General features: G+C 40.9%; 1 protein-coding gene and 1 long non-coding RNA gene across 2 annotated transcripts in view; one reads left to right on the forward strand and one right to left on the reverse strand.

Moving 5' to 3' along the window:
* cdh4 (cadherin 4, type 1, R-cadherin (retinal)) overlaps positions 1 to 722 on the reverse strand; it is a 171,966-nt gene extending 171,244 nt beyond the window's left edge. The window contains exon 1 of the mRNA XM_068316285.1: positions 569 to 722. Coding sequence (XP_068172386.1) covers positions 569 to 622 — 54 coding nt within the window. The 5' untranslated portion in view covers positions 623 to 722. The remainder of the gene's footprint in view (positions 1 to 568) is intronic.
* Positions 564 to 7,406, forward strand: LOC137595916 (uncharacterized). Its single transcript, XR_011035474.1, has 3 exons — positions 564 to 695; positions 6,310 to 6,387; positions 6,890 to 7,406. It is a non-coding gene; the product is annotated as an uncharacterized lncRNA (long non-coding RNA).
* Positions 7,407 to 20,433: the final 13,027 nt, after the last annotated feature.

Below are 20,433 nucleotides of genomic sequence, written 5' to 3' on the forward strand. Positions count from 1 at the left end.
CGCCATCAAATTCCACCAAACTGTTCCTGAATGCATTTTTGTGGGAAATAAGATTGGTTTATTTGAAGATTTTGGCGATTTAACGAAGTTGGGAAAATACACTTTATATTAACATTTTTATTATTTACCCGATCCATACTGTGAAGCATCTGTTACAAACAGCCGTGTTACCAACTAAGATGTTAGGGCCAAAAATGTATGAAGGGGGAGACAGGCGGTGCGTAAACGTGCGTAAATGAAGATCGCAGGCAAAATAGTAGCAGAAGCTCCTGAACCACTGTCCTCCGCAGTAATGCACTGCAGCTGAGGGGGGCAGGGAGGCGAGCGCACAGAGTTCTCAGTGACTTTTTACTCCACACTCAGCCAAAAATATTGTTGCCCTTAAATGTCTCCGTATTAGGCTCCATTACACGCTTCACGTCGCCTTTAGCGCAGCGCTGCGGGGAGAAGCTGCGCCTCCGGAGACACTTCCGATGGTTCGAGCAGCGCGCAGCAAAGCCCAAGTAAAGCACTACAGCAGTGCAGCACTTCAGCACGGAGAGGACAGGGAGAAATTAACTCATCTTACCGATGATGTGCCAACAATTAAGGAAAACGCCAGGATGATGCAGCCAACGTTCATCTTTGCAAACCTGCGGAGTTTAGAGGAAATCGGAGGAAGAAAAGAAGGGTTCCTTCGCCAAAATACACCTCAAGTAAGTAATTCCGGGAGCCCTGTTTCTTCTGTTCGGGTGCTGAGTGACAGACTGCCTCTACTTGTCTGGCGCAAAATTGCCACTGAGACAGAGATGCTGCGCTCAGTCCAGAGGAGGCTGGTGCCTATTGGGTAAGAGCGTCACTACAACCCCTCCCACCGCACAAGCAGCGTGCGTCCGCGCCTGACTCCCTCTCTGACGATGCCCCGTGCGCTTCTGGGATCTATTTGGAAGAAGAAGAAGAAAAAAAACCCCGCTTTCCAGGCTATTTAGATTCATACTTTAAGTTCGGATGGAGCAAAAAAAAAAAAAAAAAGCGGGTCTGGCGGTGTGAGTGACAACCAGCCATCCGTGTCTTTTCATGTCCGTCAGCTAACGGGAGTCTATTTCACACCCCAGTTACCCCCTCTTGCCCCTGATCCAAGAAGAAGCGCCGATTAGCTCTTTATTCCCAAAGCTGCGATAGAGGACCCCAGGATAAGACTTTGATGATGACTACTTCATACAATTTTAATGATTAAGCAACATGTAAGACAATTTACCATAACTGTGCTTTTTTTTGGAGAATCGTTCGGTTCACTGTTGAGTCTTCATATCTTTATTTAACAAGTGAAAATTCTGTCACTCAAGGAATTATTCAGTCTATAGTTATATGTGAATCATTTTTCTGCCAATTACCCAAAAGGCCAATCACTGTTAAGGGCAGGAGATTGTGTTGCATTCATCATCTTGTCTGGATTTGATTTTAAATTTGAATCTTGTAGTTTCACATTTAAGACCTGTGCTTGTAAAGCATGTAATAAACGCATAGTTCCTCTGCAGTAGTTTTAAATAATGCCTGGGGGAGAAAAGTGTGGACTGTGCCTTTAACCGGTCTGACAATTTAAAAATGTTGACATTTCCAAAGCCTTACATCAGTACCTCAATTTCCATATCTGAGCGGTCATGACAATTTAATCCCTTCAAAGGGGATAGGACAGCTTCCCAGCATCAATCCAACGGAGCCCAGCACCTGCCCCTGTCAGTGCCATTCACTTTGCTGTTTCATTTTCCACCACTTAGTCATTCAATATTTATTTCATAAAAATGGTCTCAGTTCTATTTGTCTGGCTCTTTCCTTCAAACAGTACCACAATAAACTGCTTCAGGCTGCTAATTAAGAAATACTCCTGGTCTTGCTGACTGCAGCTCAGTGGGTGTTATCTGTCCAGAGGGCAGGATTTTGTAAGGTCAGAGATATCAGAAACACTCTCCATTCATCTCTCTTCAGGGCATTGTGCTTCCGCTATAATAACACCGGAAAAACTCGGCAGAGGAAGTGATCGACAATGATTGAAAACCCGTGACTTATACAATAAGTACCGGCTGTAATAATAATGTCACATTCCTGCATCAGGTACTGTCTTTTTTTCCCATCAGTTGTCAGCAGGAAAGAATGCTGGGAAGGGAAGTTCGGAGATCCATGTTGGCGTGTGTCGAATGTGGCACATCCTCCAGTGGAAAAACCTCCTGCCAGGAGTGTTTCCATAGCTTCCTGTATTCAAGAGATAGAGCAGGCTATGCACGTCATGTTTTACCTTTAAGGCTAATTAGTGACAACAGAGGACAGTGCATACGTGACATCATCGGATATCACCCCCACCCCCACCACCACCACCACCACCAGCATCTCCACCACCTGTCTGCCTCTGCAGCACAGAGACATGATATTAATAATGAAAGCATTGTTTTACTGAATTAGCGCCCTGCAGAACAGCCTGACCGACTCTCTCTCTGTTCGGTACATTCTGCTTGGCTCGGAGGTAGCCTGCGAGTAAATTATTCCTCTCAAGTATCAAGCATATTTTGCCAACAAAATTTACCATCTGGGCACTCAAAAGGAATTGGTTTAAGGCTCTGCAGAATTATTAAACTTTTTCAGAAAGTTTTCTCACTTCTCTAATGGTTGGTAGAGGGGTGTGGGTGGTGAGGGTCATCCTACTGTAGGAACTCTTTGTCACAGGTGGTGCAGGCTGACAAATTATACTTCCAAGTTGTTATTTTGCAAATTGTTTTTTCTCCTCAGTTGCAGAAATATGCAGTTGTATGTTTTTTCGAAGCAGGTCTTAATTTTTCCCTTCCTCTCTCTCTCTCTCTCTCTCTTTTTCTCTCTTATTTTTTACTTGGTTGGACACCATAAGTCAATTATATGCTGATTCTTTTTTCGCACTGTAGTTCGTTCATTCATTCATTTTCTGAAACACTTATCTCCCAAGATATAGAGAAGAAAACACAATGCAGAAACGTCCCTGGTGGATTCAAACCCAGGACCTTCTTGCAGCGCTACCCTCAGCACCTGTTTTCTTCATGCCACCCTGGTGGCCTGCGACCTGCTGCAAACCTGCTCCACATCCAGACCCCTGACTTCAGGCAGTAATGCTGAGGAGTCTTTGCTCATTTCCTGTGAGCAAAGGCCTCCAGTTCTGGAATATTCTTGAATTTAACAGATGCAACTGTATCCTTCAAATCCCAGCAGAGAATTTCTATGGGATTCGTGTCAAGCAACCGTGGCAGCCACTCAAGAATGATCGAGGGCTTCTGAAATTAAACTTCTTCTTTCATCGCTCTGCAGAACAGCAACCCAGAATTTATTTGTTTTGTCTTATCTGCTTTTTCTTTTTCTTTTTAGTTAAAAGTAGTGAAGGTGTTGGAGTTCATGTGTGGAACCCTAACTATCCTTTGTGTAGAGTTTGCATTTTCTCTCCATTTCTGAATGGGTTTCCTCTTAAGTCACAGCAACTCAGGACTAACTCTCTACTTTAAGCTGTAATTTCTCTGTACAATTTGTATGAGGCAAAAAATAGTCTTTGTGATCAATTACTGAAATTAGTCTGTGAGAGGTCCATAGAGTTTTAACCAATGATTCATAAATGTGTGCTCGTATAAGTGGAGCCACTACAGGGATTGAATAGATTTGAATCTGCAGTAGTTTCTCTCTCTCTTTCTCTCCCACTCTCCCTTTTCCTCCGGGCATTTTTGGTCGTGGTCATACCTCCACCCTTCACTCTCTGCTCCTCACCAGGTTCTTCCAGCATCTTCAGCAGCACTTTCTACATTCAATCGAGCAGATTAATTTTTCTCAAGTGTGCTTTTTGCTTGTTGCTTTTTGCTTTTTGCTTTGCTCACCTGCTTTCTCCTCAGCCTGCCTGCCTCTGCTCTGCCTTGGGCCCCCAGCATCCAACCAGTGTCACCTCGGTAACTTTTAATACAATGTCTCAAACTTCTCCTGACTCTGAGTGCAGCTCTTAGGTCCAGTCTATAGACTGAAAAAAACTTTTAAAATCTGTGATATTGACCTGTTAAAACTGCTCTCTCCTGGCAATGTGGGTTGAGCAAACAGTGAATAAAAATAGAAAGTTTTAGAAATAGACCCGATGCACAATGGGGGTTGAATAATACAGTAGTAGTTCCAACTGCATATTGTATATAATAAAATTAATTACTATTATTATAATTATTATTACTATAATAATAATAATAATAATTATTATTATTATTATTAGTATTATTATTATTAACAATAATAATAATGACAGTACTTTCAAAGCTCATTATTAAGGCTTAATTTGCTCATTATTCATTACTGTTATTAAACCTGCCACAGAGATATATATAACTGATTAAACATGAACCTAAAGAATTTTTACCACATTCGAACAGATAATGATTTGCCCCGCTTGACACATGTCATCCACATGTGTGAATTTTACTTGGAAATGGATTATTCACTAGGCGTAAAAGTCACACACTTCATCGCCATGGTGATGGCAGGCTGCAGTTACTGTGCAAGAAGGAAAATGACCAATGGTTAATGTGAACATGTGACATTTGTGACATCTGTACAATTATGTTACGGTATGGCAGCATCAAGATAATCTGAAGATTGATTTAGTCACTCAAGAGGCAGAGGGTATTAGCGTAATGTGCTAGTGTGTTAGCATAGCACTGATGATCATTAAATTACTATATTAACCATATAGTGTATATAAAAGAGGACTTTAATGTGACAGAAATGTGGTTTACTGTGTGATATTCAAATATCAGTGTAACACAGGTAGATCTTGGCTTACGTCTTACTAAGTTACCTCGTTCTCGATTATACGTCGGTTTTCAAAAATAAATATACACGTAAAAATAAAATAAAATTACATTTTATTCCACTTTACATCTGTCTACCTTAAATATTGGAATCGTAAAATTACTAGTGAACCGTTAAAAACACATAATATCATATCACTGTAAAATTAATAAGAACTAAAAGCACTTTACGTTATTATTAGCCTGTATTAGTCTGGCTGGGGAGGAACTGACATTAAAGACACTTTTACAAATTTACAAGTGGCGTGGTAGCTATTAAATTAGCAGCCTGACATTAAAAACTGGTTAAAAATTATTACAAGTGCACCACTTGGTTGGAAGAGAGCGGGTTATTTTTTTGATCTGATGTTCAAAGCAGATATTTAATCTCCAATGTCGGCCTTACTTTATTAATTAAACCATGTTTCGATGGGTAGTCCAATCTGAGGTGAGGGTCAGCTGCTTGCTGAACAAAAAAATTGAAAAAACATTCATAAATAAAGTACAGCACCAAACTGGGAATGGTTATCTTTGGTTTAGCCTGGAGACAAGTTAAGTTCGATTTAACTTGTTACTTAATTTGGTAGTTTGATGAATTTGATTCGTTTTTCGACTTATGTCACATCTCCTTGAACCAATTAACGACGTAAGCCCAGGTATACCTGTATCGCCATGGCAACAAGCAGGAGACTAAGTGTTGACAGGCTACATTTGCCAGAAATTGCTTGGCCATCAGAAAAAATAGCTCTAACAATAATTTCTGAAGGTTTTTTTTTTTTTTTTTCTTGAAGATGGCGTTTTGACAGTTTTCAGTGTATGAATCTCAAAATAAAGCGAAAGACAAAGCATTCTGTAGAAACTGAGCACCGCTGCATTGTATACTTTCAGGAACTGCTGTATCATTTTTACCCATTTCTGTGGGATAAATGAAATATTGATATGATAGCTGTGGAACAAATCAGAAAATCGCTTGTCACATGTGCACAACGGCAATACCTGCAAACCCTTGCAGCAAACAGACAGAAGTAAGCATTTACCGTTCTTGATGTTTTCAAAGCAAAGGACGCAAAATATAAAGCAATTTCACCAGTGCTTTGATTTTTTATTTTTTTTTTATCTTTGTCTGGCGATGACTGAATAATATTTCCGTACTCCTTGTTCCAGTAGGTTTCATACATCCGTCTGCATCCAGAGGGAACGGAATGGAGAAACAATAAGAAATCAATAGGCAATGGGTCTGTTTTTATTAGCCTATACAGCTCTGGTTGCAAGGTTACAGGCTTTTCTCCATATTTAACACAATGGGATGAGCCCCTGCCTATAGTCACATCCCTAACCTTTTCACTGCCATTTCAGTATACCATGATTGCCGGTTAGGTGCACAGAGAGGGGCTTGATGTTGATGGATGATCGGTGGATGTCATTTTATTTTCATTTGAACCGTAACATCAGAATCTACTTCGCCTAATTAACCTCTCTGTCTGTTTCCACTTGGCAGAATTCCACAGCCCACGGGGAAAGAATGAAAAAGAGAAGTGACTCATGCAGCAGATTTTTCACACATTCTTCTAACCAGGTAATCATTTCAGTCCATAGAGACTAATAACACAACCAAATAACAATGAGAAAATTGAAGTAAGATTACATTATTATTATATTATGAATGATAAAAATAGGGGCAGGAAGGTTCTAGGTTCAATTCGTTCCGGTGGGTAGTTTATACGTTCCTCCCACCTCCAAAAACATGCAGCTTAGGTGAACCGATCACACCAAATTGTTTGGTAGGTGTGAGTGTGAGCGTGCAGGTTTGTTTGTTTTTCATGCGGCCCTGCAATGAGCCGGCGTCTCAACCAGGGTGTACCCCACCTCTCACCCATATCCGGCTGAGATAGAAGCTGGCAGATAACTGTTATTGATCTGCAGCATTAACAGATGTGATATTTTCAACGAAATGAGGTAAAAACAGATAAACATACTCAGTCTTTATAGTTACCTCAACATATTTATGGAATAACTTTTTTTCTTTAAATATTTGATTGTGAAATTTCATTTCTTGAATCGGTCACTCTCTATCACAGTGACCAACATTGGTGTGAGACCTGACCCTCACCATACACTTAAAAAACCACATCAAAACCACCTCCAGGCTCAACTACTGCAACGCCTTGCTCAGTAGGACCCCCAGAAAGACCCTCAAGATGCTTCAAAACATGAATCTTGACTCAAGTTCATAAACAGGATACCAACACACCAATCCTCTATAACCTCCAATGGGTCATCATCACCTAGAATACACTACAAGATAGCTAACATCACCACCAGTGCACCCATGGCAACGCCTCAGACTACCTGAAGGACCTCTACACATCCACCAACCTCCTCCGTCCCTCTCAAACCAAACTATGTACCACTGGAGACCAGGCTTTCTTCTCAGCTTCCCCACACATTTGGAACTCCCTTCCAGACCCCCTGAGGGCTCCACTGACACTGGATGCCTTCAAGAAAGGCCTGAAGACATTCCTGTTTAAACAGGCTTTTCCCTGCTCTCCCTGATGTTCTAGAAGCTTATTGTAACTACTGTATTTGCTTGTTTTATCTGCAGCCCTTTGAGACTTTCTTTGTAAATGAAAAAGGCATTATAAATATTATGATGATATTATTATTACTAATACCTTACACTGTTATTATTTTATAGATATTGTATGACATGTACATGTTGTGGTTTTAGTGTTATTTTGGCATCATGGAAGGGATGAGGTTTCCTTTCTTGCGGTAGGGTTACGGTCATCGCTACTGGCTACGAGCCACAACCACCACTAAAAGGCTGCAAGATTTCATCAAGTGCTGTCGCTTTCATGACCAGTCGCTTGCCTGAGGTCGTGACAGTGTGTGTGTGTGTGTGTGTGTGTGTGTGTGTGTGTGCGTGTGTGTGTGTGTGTGTGTGTGTGTGTGTGTGTGTGTGTGTGTGTGTGTGTGTGTGTGTGTGTTTTCCATGGAGAAAAATAAAGGTTATCACTGAAAACAAACACCTGGTTGGTTTACCTCACCGTCCACCTCAAGCCTTCCATCCGCTTCACAGTCGTAATAAAGTGGTTCCAGTATTGAGTAGTCTCCACCCCCCCCCAACCCCACCTGCCTCAACTGGTGATGAGGAGGAGGAATGAAGCCATACGTTGGACTGGCTTCAAGAAAATAAAATATTTGGTATTAATGTTTCAACCAATGTTAACCAAGAGTATAATATTTTCTTAAACATAACCTTGGAAAGGCGGAATAATTTGTCTAAAATTAATATTTGGCCTAAATTAATATTATGTGATGAGCGAAAACAATTTGGGATGTAAAAGCAATATTTTTCAGTGAACATGCATCTGATGCATTCAGAATCAACATTTCTGAGTGATGGAGTCATAAAACAATTATTTCCTCCCAAACTGACAACAATTCTTTTATGAGATAGTTTAATTTTTCTTCGTATTTTTGCTTTGACATTGGTGGATCCACACACCAATCAGGATTTTGCGTCATTTAAGTGAAAACACAATGACAGGAGGCAGACTGTTTACAATGCTGCTTCCAGTTAAATCCAATAAAACCACGCCCGAGCCGTCCTGATGAAGCAGATTAGCTGGCTTCTTATTGCGCCCTTGCCTCTTCTCTGAACTTAAAATTAAATTGCCGCTTATTTAGTCATGCATGTTTAATGTTACCCAGAAGTGCAAGCAAGAAATTACATTTACTCTTGCTATTTTATCAAAGTTTCCCCGTCTGTTATCTTTTAATCTAATATATTGTAATTGGCTTCATTTCCAGGTTCATCCATGTCATCATCTGACAGCAAAACAAATAAAACAAATCAGCAGCTGTAAATGGAAACTTTTAGTTTATTGATATCGTCCTTTGGAATCTTTGATATCAACATTAATTAATCAACACCTTAATGCGACACCCTAAAAGCATTCTCAGCAACACAAATCTAAATGTTGTGTCATCAACAAATCATAGCAGGGTTTTACTAAAGTTGTCGCAGCGCGGATCATAAACTTTCACAAACTTTAGGGGAGACAATAAGACAGGCTGGGAGGACTGGTTATACTGGGACAGAGGCTGATTTGATTTGGTAATTTTACTCACACAGAATGATGGAGCAGAGTTCAAACCACAGGACAGATGAGATTTGCTCCTGTCATAATCATTCATGATAAAACTCAATCACCTGTTAGCGGTTAGCCTGTAAAGAAGCGGAATGCACCGCTGGAATAAGGGGTCATGTGATATCTCTTTCTGACTGTGTGATTTGATGAGGGAAAATAATAGATGTATTGTTCTGTTTTCAGTTTATCATACATCCAAAAAGATCTCTTCTTTTCTTCTACTAAGGTTGCGCTGAAAAATATATCCATGTGCAAAATGATAATAATAGGAGCTGTCAATAGGATGGAAGTTTATTGTTGATTAGACTAAGAATTACCATCTCCTTTGTCTATGATGCAAGAAATTGTTCCAGCAATTATTAACAGTTACTGTGTCACTTATAGTTCATTAAATTGTCTTTTCAGTGAGCCAGGCTTAGAGTAAGTAGATTCCATCGTCTTAGAAAATCCCAGAAATTCAGCGACCTTTGAAGCCTCTGCTAGAACTAACTGATATAATTTGAATTTTGATCTATTTTAAGGAATAAAATCAATCTCTTTTCTCAAAAATTTTATTTTTTTTCTACAAAAAAAAACCAACTGTTGCGCTCCAAAAGCATGGTTCAGTCGTCAAGAAAAATTACTATGAAACAACCATTCATTTGTACAAACTCAAGTATGTCATTATAAAAACCGTCTATACTAGCATATGAAAGAAACATATTCTGTCTCCTACAGATGAATAGGCTTGTATGGAAAAGTGCAACTCTGTCACAGAACGGCATTAAAAACCATTTGAAGGTCACTCAGGAAGCAAGGAGCCACGTCTCTAATACTAACATTAAAAAAATGTTAAAAATTTTTTAACAGAAGTTTGGTCTGCTCTGAAGAGAAATAAATGTTGAGATGTCGGCTGTCAGGCGGTACTGGTGCACTTTGTGAGGAAGAAAGGTGATGAAGCACCATCTCAGCAGTTCAGACATGAAGTTGAATTTTTTGTTAAAAAAAAAAAAAAAGGAAAGTGGGTCTTTCATAATGGACAATTACCCAAAGCCTTCTTTCAAACTGTAGGTAAGTGGAAGACAGCAAAGTACCAGAATGGTTGTTGCCTCAATCCAAAAGAGAATGTATGGGTAAAGCAATGAAATAAATAAAAGCTCAAATAAACTATAATTCTGACATTTCATTAAAAGGATCCTCACTAACCTTGTGCAAAAACAATTTAACATTGCACTCTGATTACACTGTTAAACTAATGATGGCTGGTGTTATAGAAATGAAGTTAGTGTGGCAGAAACAGATGTTGTCACTTTTATTTAAAAAAAAAAAAAATCCTTTTTAAAACTAGGGATCTTCATCGTTCAGAATCCAGCTCGACGTTCGCTGACAGTCGGATCAGAGGCTTGGATTCGTCATCCTAGTTTGGGCTAATGTAGCCTCAAGCTACTGTCCTCAGGGAGTGACGATGCTGTTTGTGAGCTACATGAGCCCTGGTGAGCTCACTCTTTTTTTTTTCTTTTTTTTTTGAGGATGGAGGGTGTTATTTTATTTTTGAGCACAATTCAAACGTGAGTCTGTGTTTGTACTGATATCTCAACATTTAAATTATTCTTGGAAAGCAGACGTACTCTCTAGAGACACTTTAGTTACTATTATTATACACAGTTCAGTTGCATTTAATCAGAGAAATGCAAGCGCAGCTCCTACATGACTGTGTGGGATCACATGGATGGGGGTAGCTTAATTAATAAAAGGAGCAATCTTCAGGGAAAGTTTTATTCAAAAGCGACAGCCCCATAAGTTCTTAATGTCTCTGAAAAAAAAAATTAATAACACATAAAATTACTCTGTGAATAATTCAGAAGTAGAATGCATAAATAGTGGATTAGACTTGATTTAATTATGTTTGTGCGAAAGCAGACCCCGGCGTTAAACAAACAACAAACAGGCAACTGGAATGAAACAGTTCAACACCCAAGTGGCGAGGCCTTGTGAAGGAGCCAAAAGCGGGCTTCCGTCGGGATCAAACACAACTGGCAGCGTTTAACAGGGTCCAGACACAGACACAGGTACAACACACTCTGCTCATCTTTTGTCGTGTTGGGAAATTGAATGCGATTCTCTCACTGGAGGGTTATCCAACAACAGCAATGACGTATCAGGTGATATTTATTTCACTTTGATAGAAAACTAGTTTAATATGCAACGGTTATCTTATAAAGTACCACTGTTTCCCTCAAAACTCATCCGTGAATGTAACGAGGTTGCAGCTACGGCATGCTTTCTGCATTCATTCCCAGCGTTCCTTATCTGGTGCAGTACCAAGTCAGCACATTGGCCTTTATTGATTTGCTGTAAGCAAATATTAGAAATGGCATATGAATAGCTGCATTACCATAGAAATAAGTCTGCGTGGGGAAATATGGTCCCAACATTAACATCTTCATGGGCACTCAGGATTCTCGAGCTAAAATTGATCGCGTCATATCATTCGGAGCTACTATTTCGACCCTGATAAGACTGCGGTTCATTTGCTAGTGGCAGAGGCCTGAATGAGAGGAGGCCAACCTGAGTGGGATATAGGAAGAACAGCGAACTGATTGCATAGTTATTCTCTGGGCAATGGAAGCCAATATGAGAAAGCCAACAGTAAGCTCTGTCTCTACATGGGTTGAATGGTTGATCGAGTTCTATGGGAAGAGACTGACGTCGGGATGGGAACTCCCCTTTCATCCGCAGCCAACCCTTTTCAATACGGCACACCTGCGAGACCAGCAGCATTCCTGAAACCTGATCAGAGGGTAAAAATTGCTGCTATTCACAAGCGGCATTGTTAAAAAACTTCCACCCACACTGGATTTATGTGCACAATGCATTCAAAGATGTAAAAGTTTGGTCATTTATGTATGCAAATGTAATTGCATTCAATTTTCAGTCTCCATAGTGCAGATGCACAACCTTTTTTGAATGTGAATGTTGAAATTAATGGATTCCATCTGTCAGGAGCTGTCAGCCACACAAACCTCCGGCAGCATCTCCCATCGGCGAGATGGTTAAAGTTGTGTATGTGTGTCGTACATCTTACCCTATTTGAATTTGCGCTGCCCTCTGTGTCTCCTTCCAGGTGGAGATATGAAATATTGACTGTTCTCATCTGGACCTGCAGCCCCCACCCCCACCCACTCTGCAATCAAAGTGCTGGCACAGCAAAGAGGAAAGAGTGAAGGAGCAGGAGCCAGATATATGGAAGGGAGTTGTGCAGAAAGGGAGCCATGCATGAGGAACAAAGTATGTAAATCAGCAAGCAGTCACAAATTATGGGTAAACAGAAAAATCATGCAGGGTACTATTAAATCAATAAGACCTATAATAAGAGAGAGAGCAGGAAACTCGCATAGAAATAGAAAGCAAATGGCAAACGGGGGGTAAAAAAAAAAAAAAAAAAGGGAAAATAATCTCTTCAGCAGTTTGAATGTGAATCTGAACAGCGGTAGTTTTTGCTGTAACCATAGCTCTCTGAGTGGAAATACTGTCTCTCCACGGAGCTACGTTACATATTCCATGTGGACTTTTTATGCTGCGGAAACCCATCAGTTTGGCATGTTTGGAGTGTTGGATGGCTCATGTTGTATCTTGGAAGCGGTGAAGTTGACCAGGATCGTGATTGGCAGACTACTTGGTTAGCAAGAGAGCGCCGCGGAGTTGGAAATGCAGGACAGGTACCTGTCCTCTACCTCAGCCATCAATGTACTCTCTCTGACAGCAAAAGGTGGATCAGATACCGCAGTACGGCTGCATCTTGGCACTCAGGAACTTGGTTGGCTGGAGACCCCAGTATCACCGGGTTGGTGTCTGTCTTGTCATCGAGGACAAATGGGGTCGAGCATGAGTCTTGAGAAAGTACCTTTGTACGCTTGCTTCAAGCTGCTGTGTCTCACTTTGACCTTTCCACATGCCCTGGGGGAACCCTCAAATTTTTCTCAATGTGGTATACCCACAGGCAATCTTTAATAAGGCATCGGAAGTTATTTTTAACCTCTCACAGAAACTTGAGTCACTTTCACCTAATGCACCCAAGTTTATCCTCAGGGGTTTTTATAACTGTCCCATTAAAATGTTCCTTCCCACATCAGTGTTTTGACTGCCCCACTGAGAAAAATAAGAGCTTAGACACGTTATGGGACTGTCAAAGACGCCTACACTGCATCTCTGCTCCAAGCAGCGGGAGCGTCAGAAAACAGTGCCGTCTATCTCCACCCTGTCTACCAAAGATAAGAGAGGGTGAAGGCTTGTCGGGGGGGTGAACAACGACAGCTCTATGACTCTTTGGACTTTACATTACTGTAGCTCTTTAAAGTCCCTGATATGAATGATCAGATTACAGCTGGTGTCTGACTGTATCAGTCTTTACTATCTTCTTATGATGGTCTCTCCATCCTTCTTTCCCTTACATCCCAGGTTACCGTGAAGGATCTGGATTCTTCACCTTTTTAAAAGCCGTATCCAATAAGAAAAACTAGGCTCTGAAACAGTTTTGAGACGCTGGGATTTGAACAGTCACCACAGGTGTTCAGTGACATTTTTAATTCCGCTCTCACTCTTTACAAACTCGGCTCTCTATGGAAAACATCGACTATTGTACCAGTGCCAAAAAGTCCCTGTGCCCAAATCCCGGTGACTTTAGTCCAGTCAAACTGACATCGCTGCTTATGAAGTGCCTTGAATGTCTAGTGAAGCGGTACATTATTTCACCAACACAGCACCTCAGGGATCTTGCAATATGCCTATCAAGCCTCTAGAGTTGTGGAAGATGCAAGTCTGACATTATTGCACTTATTGCAGTTTCACCTAGAATAAACCAAAGATTTTAGATGTGGATTTTTACTATTTTTTTTAATCATCTGTTTGGAATGCTTTTCAACCCAGTATTGAGGCTGCAGTGATTTCAAAGGTACAATTTAAATAATAGTAAATTAATATATCGTCATAAAATTTTCTGATTCCGACATTTAAGTCACAAACCATACAAATTAATTTAGGGCAGTCACACCCCTTTCCATGAATGGGTGTGGCTTATTCTAGTGCTTCACTGCGGAGTGTCTGTGGGCCAAACTAAAAATAACTGATCAGCCATAGTCTCTCCTCCCTGGAGGAAGTGCAAAGACTACTGTGACATCATGGTTGGCCACAAATCTGAACAGTTCTTCATAGGGAATACTATTTGATAGGTGGAGGAAGCAAAAAATAGACAGGATGTTTTCTCTCTCTCTCTCTCTCTGAGTATCAGTGGAGAGTTTTATTAGAAAACCATCACAATTTGTATTTTACAGAATGTGGGACCTTTAAGATGGACTGATAACAGGGATAACTCACTCTGACAACATAATGAGTAACAAAGCAACTCCCCAGGGTGTTGTTTTAACAACTTTATTGTTATCTCATAAACCAAAGTGTACATTAATATGTGCTTAATTAGTTATGCAGATGACACTGCATTGATGAACAAACAACAGTGTGCATGAGCTTTTAATTTGGGATTTTGGGCTCTACATGACATTAACTGGCTGTGTTATAAGGTTTTTAAACAGGAAGCCCTGACGCATCAGCGTCTCATCCATCGTGCATATTGAATACTAGAGATAATCTGATCTGCTTTGTTCCTCACACCTAATTCTGGTGAAAATATGAAGTATGCGTTCCAGTGTGTGTGCAATAATGTGAAGAGGGGATATTTTATGATGACAAATTTGTGATTAAGCTGCAAACAAGTTTCCCCTTGGGGAAAAATAAAAGTATCTATTTTGTGTGCTTGTTGTGAATTATATAAGCATCTTAATTTTTGTATAGCGTAGGAAAAAGGCTCAAATCAAGTAGTACTCATCCTTGAATATTTTTCTCTTTATTCTCGCTAACATAGCCTGTGTTCAAGAACTGTGGCAGCAACAGTAAAACCCTGGAAAACCATCACAGAGAATATTTCCTCACTTCATGTTCTGGGTTTGCATCTGTTAACATGACATTTTGTGCCTGTGTCAGTGAGGTTATACTGACCTCATTACAGATGACTGTGCAGGCTTATTTTAGCATAAAAACGTCAAGAGTTTTTATGATTGTAAATCACAGTCAGTAAAACCCTGGAAAATGTTTTGTTTTTTGTATTTTGGGAATTTATTTGACATCAAATTTTCTGATAAAAAACAAAAAAAATTGAAGCCCTTCTGTGGGGCAAAAGTCAGTCAAGGTGGATTCATTTCTTCTGTACGAGTCAGAAGGCAAACAAAAGGGTATAAAATATTACTATTTCAGGATTTTTGTAAAGTAAGGAAAAGATAATAGTGAATATTATATATACTGTAATGTCTTCAACTTTATCCATTTAACTCCAAAGCATTGAACCATCTGACAAATTTTACATTTCATTTCTTGACTGGTTTAGCTCAGGCATGGCAGTGGGCGGGGCTTCCCTTATTTTAGGGGATCCGTGCTGGCAGAAAAATGCAGATACAGTAAGGAACTGGAAGGGTTTTCCTGCTCTGAACACCAAGAACTGGGCACTCATATCTTTTAGTGATCACCTTTTAGTGATGATTGATTTTATTTTTACAATCAAGAGGAACCCATTGGGTTTTGTGTATGCATGAATGAATATATGCGTGGACACTCTGTTGCTAAGACAACTTCCAACGTTACATTTTGTTTTATACTTCACTTTTTACAGGCTATTACTGAGCCGAGTAAACGGAATGGATTTAAAAGAAGGTGTTAATTTAACCGTCAAAGCATTAACGTTCTTTAATGCGTCGGGATGTCACCTGCTTATGTCTAAGAAGCTGTTCGAAGTCATTTCACACAGACACCGTGGGATAAACAAAGCATTAAGGCCAACAGGTACATCCCCAATGGATGTCAGTAATTGCTGCACACATTCTCTGCACGTCAGAATGCACAGGGGTCACCTCTGAGACGAGGGGATTGGTTAATTCGACTAATCACCCTGTCAGATACTGATGAGTTCCTCCATTAGAAGCGTCGCCCTCCCTTCCCTGGAGTGCTCGTGTAAAGAAAAGAAAAAAATAAAGAATTACAGACACTTGTGAAATCAAAATCTCCAAGTCTTCACTGAAATAATGGTGCTAATAGGGAAATGGCGTTCGACGGGGGTGAGCAGCTGCTTTATACCCCTCAATTATAGCACCTTGTGGAAGTTTGCTTTCAAAACAGACACGCCTGACGCGTTATTCAGAAGAAAAACACATCCGTCCTCCTCCTTTGGAGATTAACTGCACCTCATTCATTTCGTCCTTTGCCGTGTGGATGTTCCTTCAGAGACGGTAAACCTTTCCTTGCTCTCCTGCTCCGAATGGACGGGATTATATATCGAGGGCCATTATGCTTAAGGGGTGAAGGAGATCAAACATCAAATTACTGTAAGGTTGATTTAAGGCCATTTAACCGTCTCTCCCAGACACAAAGGAGCCAACTGGCCTTTTTCTTTATTGAGATTGAACAATTTCCCGGGACCTCTTCTGTGATGCATTATAATGCCTGAGTTTCAACTGTCATCTCAGCCCTCATTAGTAAGACTTCCATGGCAACAGTCTAATCATATCTGACAAATGTGTGTGGTGCGCATGTGTGTGTGAGGCAGACCGTCTCCAACGGTTAGATCCATGTGTTTTCATATTTGCAAATTTGTGAGTGGGAGTGTAAGCGTGGAAAGGTAATGTGCTGATCTCCTGACCCGCCTCAATTTACATGAACACCAATTAGAGTTCAGGCTGAGGGAAATGTCTCCTTCCAGAGGGAAGGGAAGCAAAAAAACAAAAAACAAAAAAAAACAACAACAAAAAAAACAGAGGAGATGCAAACGACCGCATCACAGCCAAATGGCGGAATTGAATGGATGAGAGAAGAAGTGCAGGATGTGGATCGTCGGTGAAGTCGATGAGCTCTGGGCTTTTTGCTTTTCAACAAGCCTCTCCTGCTAGGGGTGTTAAAGCGGAAGTCACAAAGCTCTATGTCTCATTCATTATTCATTTGCTCTAAATATGATAGTTTATTGCACTAAAGAATGCAAAGATATCAAGGAAAAGCAAAGAGGCAAACAATATATGCTGCAAGGAATGGAATTCAGGATGGCACAGAGGGTGTAGTGGGTAGCGCCGTTGCCTCTCAGTAAGAAGGTTCTGGGTTTGATCCCTTTCTCTACAGAGTTTGTATGTTCTCCCTGTGTCTATGTGGGTTCTCCAAAGGTTCTCCAGCTTCCTCCCACCTCCAAAAGTATGCAATTTAGGTGAAATGACCACTCTGAAAATTGTTCGTAGGTCAGAGTGTGTGCAAGTGGCGATTCGCTGGCGACTCGTCCGGGGTGTACCCTGCCTCTCATCTGTAGCAGGCTGGGATTAGCTCTAACAGTCCCGTGAGCCACAAGACGGACAAGTGGCTGTTTTCAGATGGATGAATGGAATGAAATTCAGTTTCATAATGAACACATCTCTTATAAAAGCCGCTCAACAAGAAACACTCGTGAGACATCTTCACACAGGTCTCACACCTGTGGAAAAATTCCTTCAACACTTTATAAATTAATTTCATTTTGGAAATAAACCTGTTAAAACAGGCTGTAAAGCAGGGAGTAGGGTGCAGCTTGTCTGTCTCCCTGTTTGGCTTTATGCTTCCTCAGCAGGAGGGCGGGTGGGGTGGGTTGAGGTTTTAGGTGGTGGGGGTTCAGGTGATGGGGCAGGGAAGAAGAAATGAACGGAGACAGGCGGCGCTCTCTGAGGTGAGCCCGCGACACCGACCGGTCAGCTGTCAGGCCCAGTTTGTCACCTGTCAGGCAAGCAGTCTGGGGTGGGATGGACCGGGGGTGGGGGGAGGGTGGGGGGGTCTGAGACTGCTGCAAAACAATGTTGCAGCAGATGTTAGCAGTGACTAAAAGAAAGTTTATTTTACATGATTTTGTTCTAAAAAGTTGAGAAAAACATACACAAGCCATGGGTGGACTATATTCATCAATCAAATAAAAAAAACTGTTAATTTTATAAATAAAAACTGTGGTCTGACATTAAAGTTTCACAGAAGACATTAAATGTAGATCTATGTTTCTTTCATTTCTGATTAAACTCAATTCCCAATTTTTGGAATTCCTTAATTCATCAACATAAAATTCTAAAATTGAAAATTATTTTTCTATATTTCCATCACATCAAGGGGTAATAATCTTTCTGAGGGACCATAGTACATAGAAAAGAAAATGTGTACACGAACACGTACTGTTGAAAGTACAGCCGGGAAAAAAAACAAAAAAAACAACAACTTGCTTTGTGTGTGAGTAAACTGCAGCGGTGAGATTCTAGTCCTCCTTTTGGTCCTGGGTCGATATATTTGCTTGCCGTCACAAAAAATCCTCCCATCCAGTCACCTCAGGGAAGAGATGCTGTGAAAATCTGACATGTTGCATTCTGTTTGAGGATTGCATTAATCCTCAAGTCACCCTCAAGTTGGTCTTCTCCACATACGAAAGATAAATATTGAATGGACAAGCAATACGGAGCGAGAAAGGAGGCGAGTGCACACCTGCGAGCGCGCACGCGTAGAAACACACTGAAAATGGAAACCAGCTCGACACACTTCAGTGGACGCGGACGGACACACACTCCTCACATGCTTGTAGCATGGATGAAAGGTGATATCAGACCCTGTTTTCAGCGAGGTGAGGTAGGGGACACACTGTCAGAGTCCTTTAACACCACAGTCCTGACAGCACCAGGAGCTGAGAAGGTAGACAGCTTCTCCCTATACACGCTTCACTAGTTTTCCTTCCTTCCTTGCAGAAACACACACACAAACAAACACATACATGCACATGCATGCACAAGCACGCACACGCACACACACAAAACAATCCCCTGACCTCTGTGGTGTGAAATAGAAGGCCGGGGAGGGAGGTGGGCTGCAAAGTAAAGCGAGAGAGCTGTCAGAAGAATGCATCCAACACGCACTTGACAGGACGGACGTTCGAATGCTCGCCCTCATCATGCAGGCGGAGCACAAGGGGGGTACGTCTCAATTCAAACAACTCGGCAGCAGAGCAAAAAAATCAAGACACATCCTTCATATGTTCCACACATGTATGTATTAAATGGTCAGACATGGACGCCCTTTGTTTTCGCTGAAGTTTGATTGCAGAGAGTGTTGTTGTTTTCAAAGCTTACATGAGATGAATTCCTAATAAATGCTTGGCTTTGGGCTTCGTTTGTGCACAGAAGTTGATGACATGCTCTGCTGCAGCAATGGACTGTTTAGTCATGACTAATGGTGCCAAATCAGGTTATTGTGCAGTAGCGTCTCATCACCCAGGGGTGTCTATGAAAATCATTTTCATATTGTGAAAGCGATACCCGCTCTCCGCTCAGACTGGTTTTTTGTCTGTACATCTGACCTAATCAGCAATACAATCTGAATGTGGGCCGGTCATGTGATTAATTCATGAACGTGTTTATGCTGCCTCTTTCTGAATTGCAAAAGGTTTCTAATAGGCAGTGACTTATGGCAATAATAACCGAGCTTCCTTATAATAAGCTAATCAATTCAATCTACTGTCAGTTGGTCCATATTAATGTTCCATCTTTGTTCCTCGTGGGGGGGCATAATTGAAGGTTTCTGCAGCTATTGACTTATGCTGAGTAAACATCTGTTCTTTAATATTCTTTGTCGAGTGCATCCATTAATTTTAATTGTACCCAATTAACAAAGTAGAGATTCGGAGGCATATATCGAGATTCAGTTTGCTGTCTGATGAATGAGATGCCAGCCCTGCTTTCAGCATCAATCACAATTACTTTGTATTTCCAAGTGCGCTTCCTCCCATGAGCACTTAATATTCTCCTTTTTTTAAATTCCGAATAATCTCTCTGAAGCAAGTGAACTCTGATCCTCGTGCAAAGAATGGAAGTTTATTACCAAAAAAATCACACAAATCACCTTTGCACGAGAGAATGCCCTTGTTACGCCCAAAGGAAAGACCAGCTGCTGTATTTCCAGTGAACACCTACACACATGGCCTTTTCTGTTCACAGAAGTGCTTTAACACAGACCCATCCCAGGCTCTCCATGGTACTGCAGATAGGGGTTACGCATGATTTGGTAGAAAGAGAGAGAGAATGGAAAGAGATGAGAGCTTCTGTCTTCCCCTCAGAGTAATGCATCGCTTTCTGAAACGAATAAAATCAGAGCATCGGGTCAGGCGGGGACATTGGGCCAGGCTTCAGACAAGTCTGAATTTCAGGATATCTATGCCGACATGAGACCACCAAATTAAATTCAATGCAATTGAATCCCTCTTTCCACTGCTCTGCAACTCCCTCTCTTTCGATGCAGGCTGAGAGGAAAAATCGATAGTGTACGTATTGATATTAATGTTGAACATTATGCTTGTAGATGAAATCAAAGTAGCAGAGAGGAGCATAAGGCCTTTATTGACAATATGT

Source organism: Antennarius striatus, chromosome 5 (assembly GCF_040054535.1).
Source record: "Antennarius striatus isolate MH-2024 chromosome 5, ASM4005453v1, whole genome shotgun sequence".
Lineage (NCBI taxonomy): Eukaryota > Metazoa > Chordata > Actinopteri > Lophiiformes > Antennariidae > Antennarius > Antennarius striatus.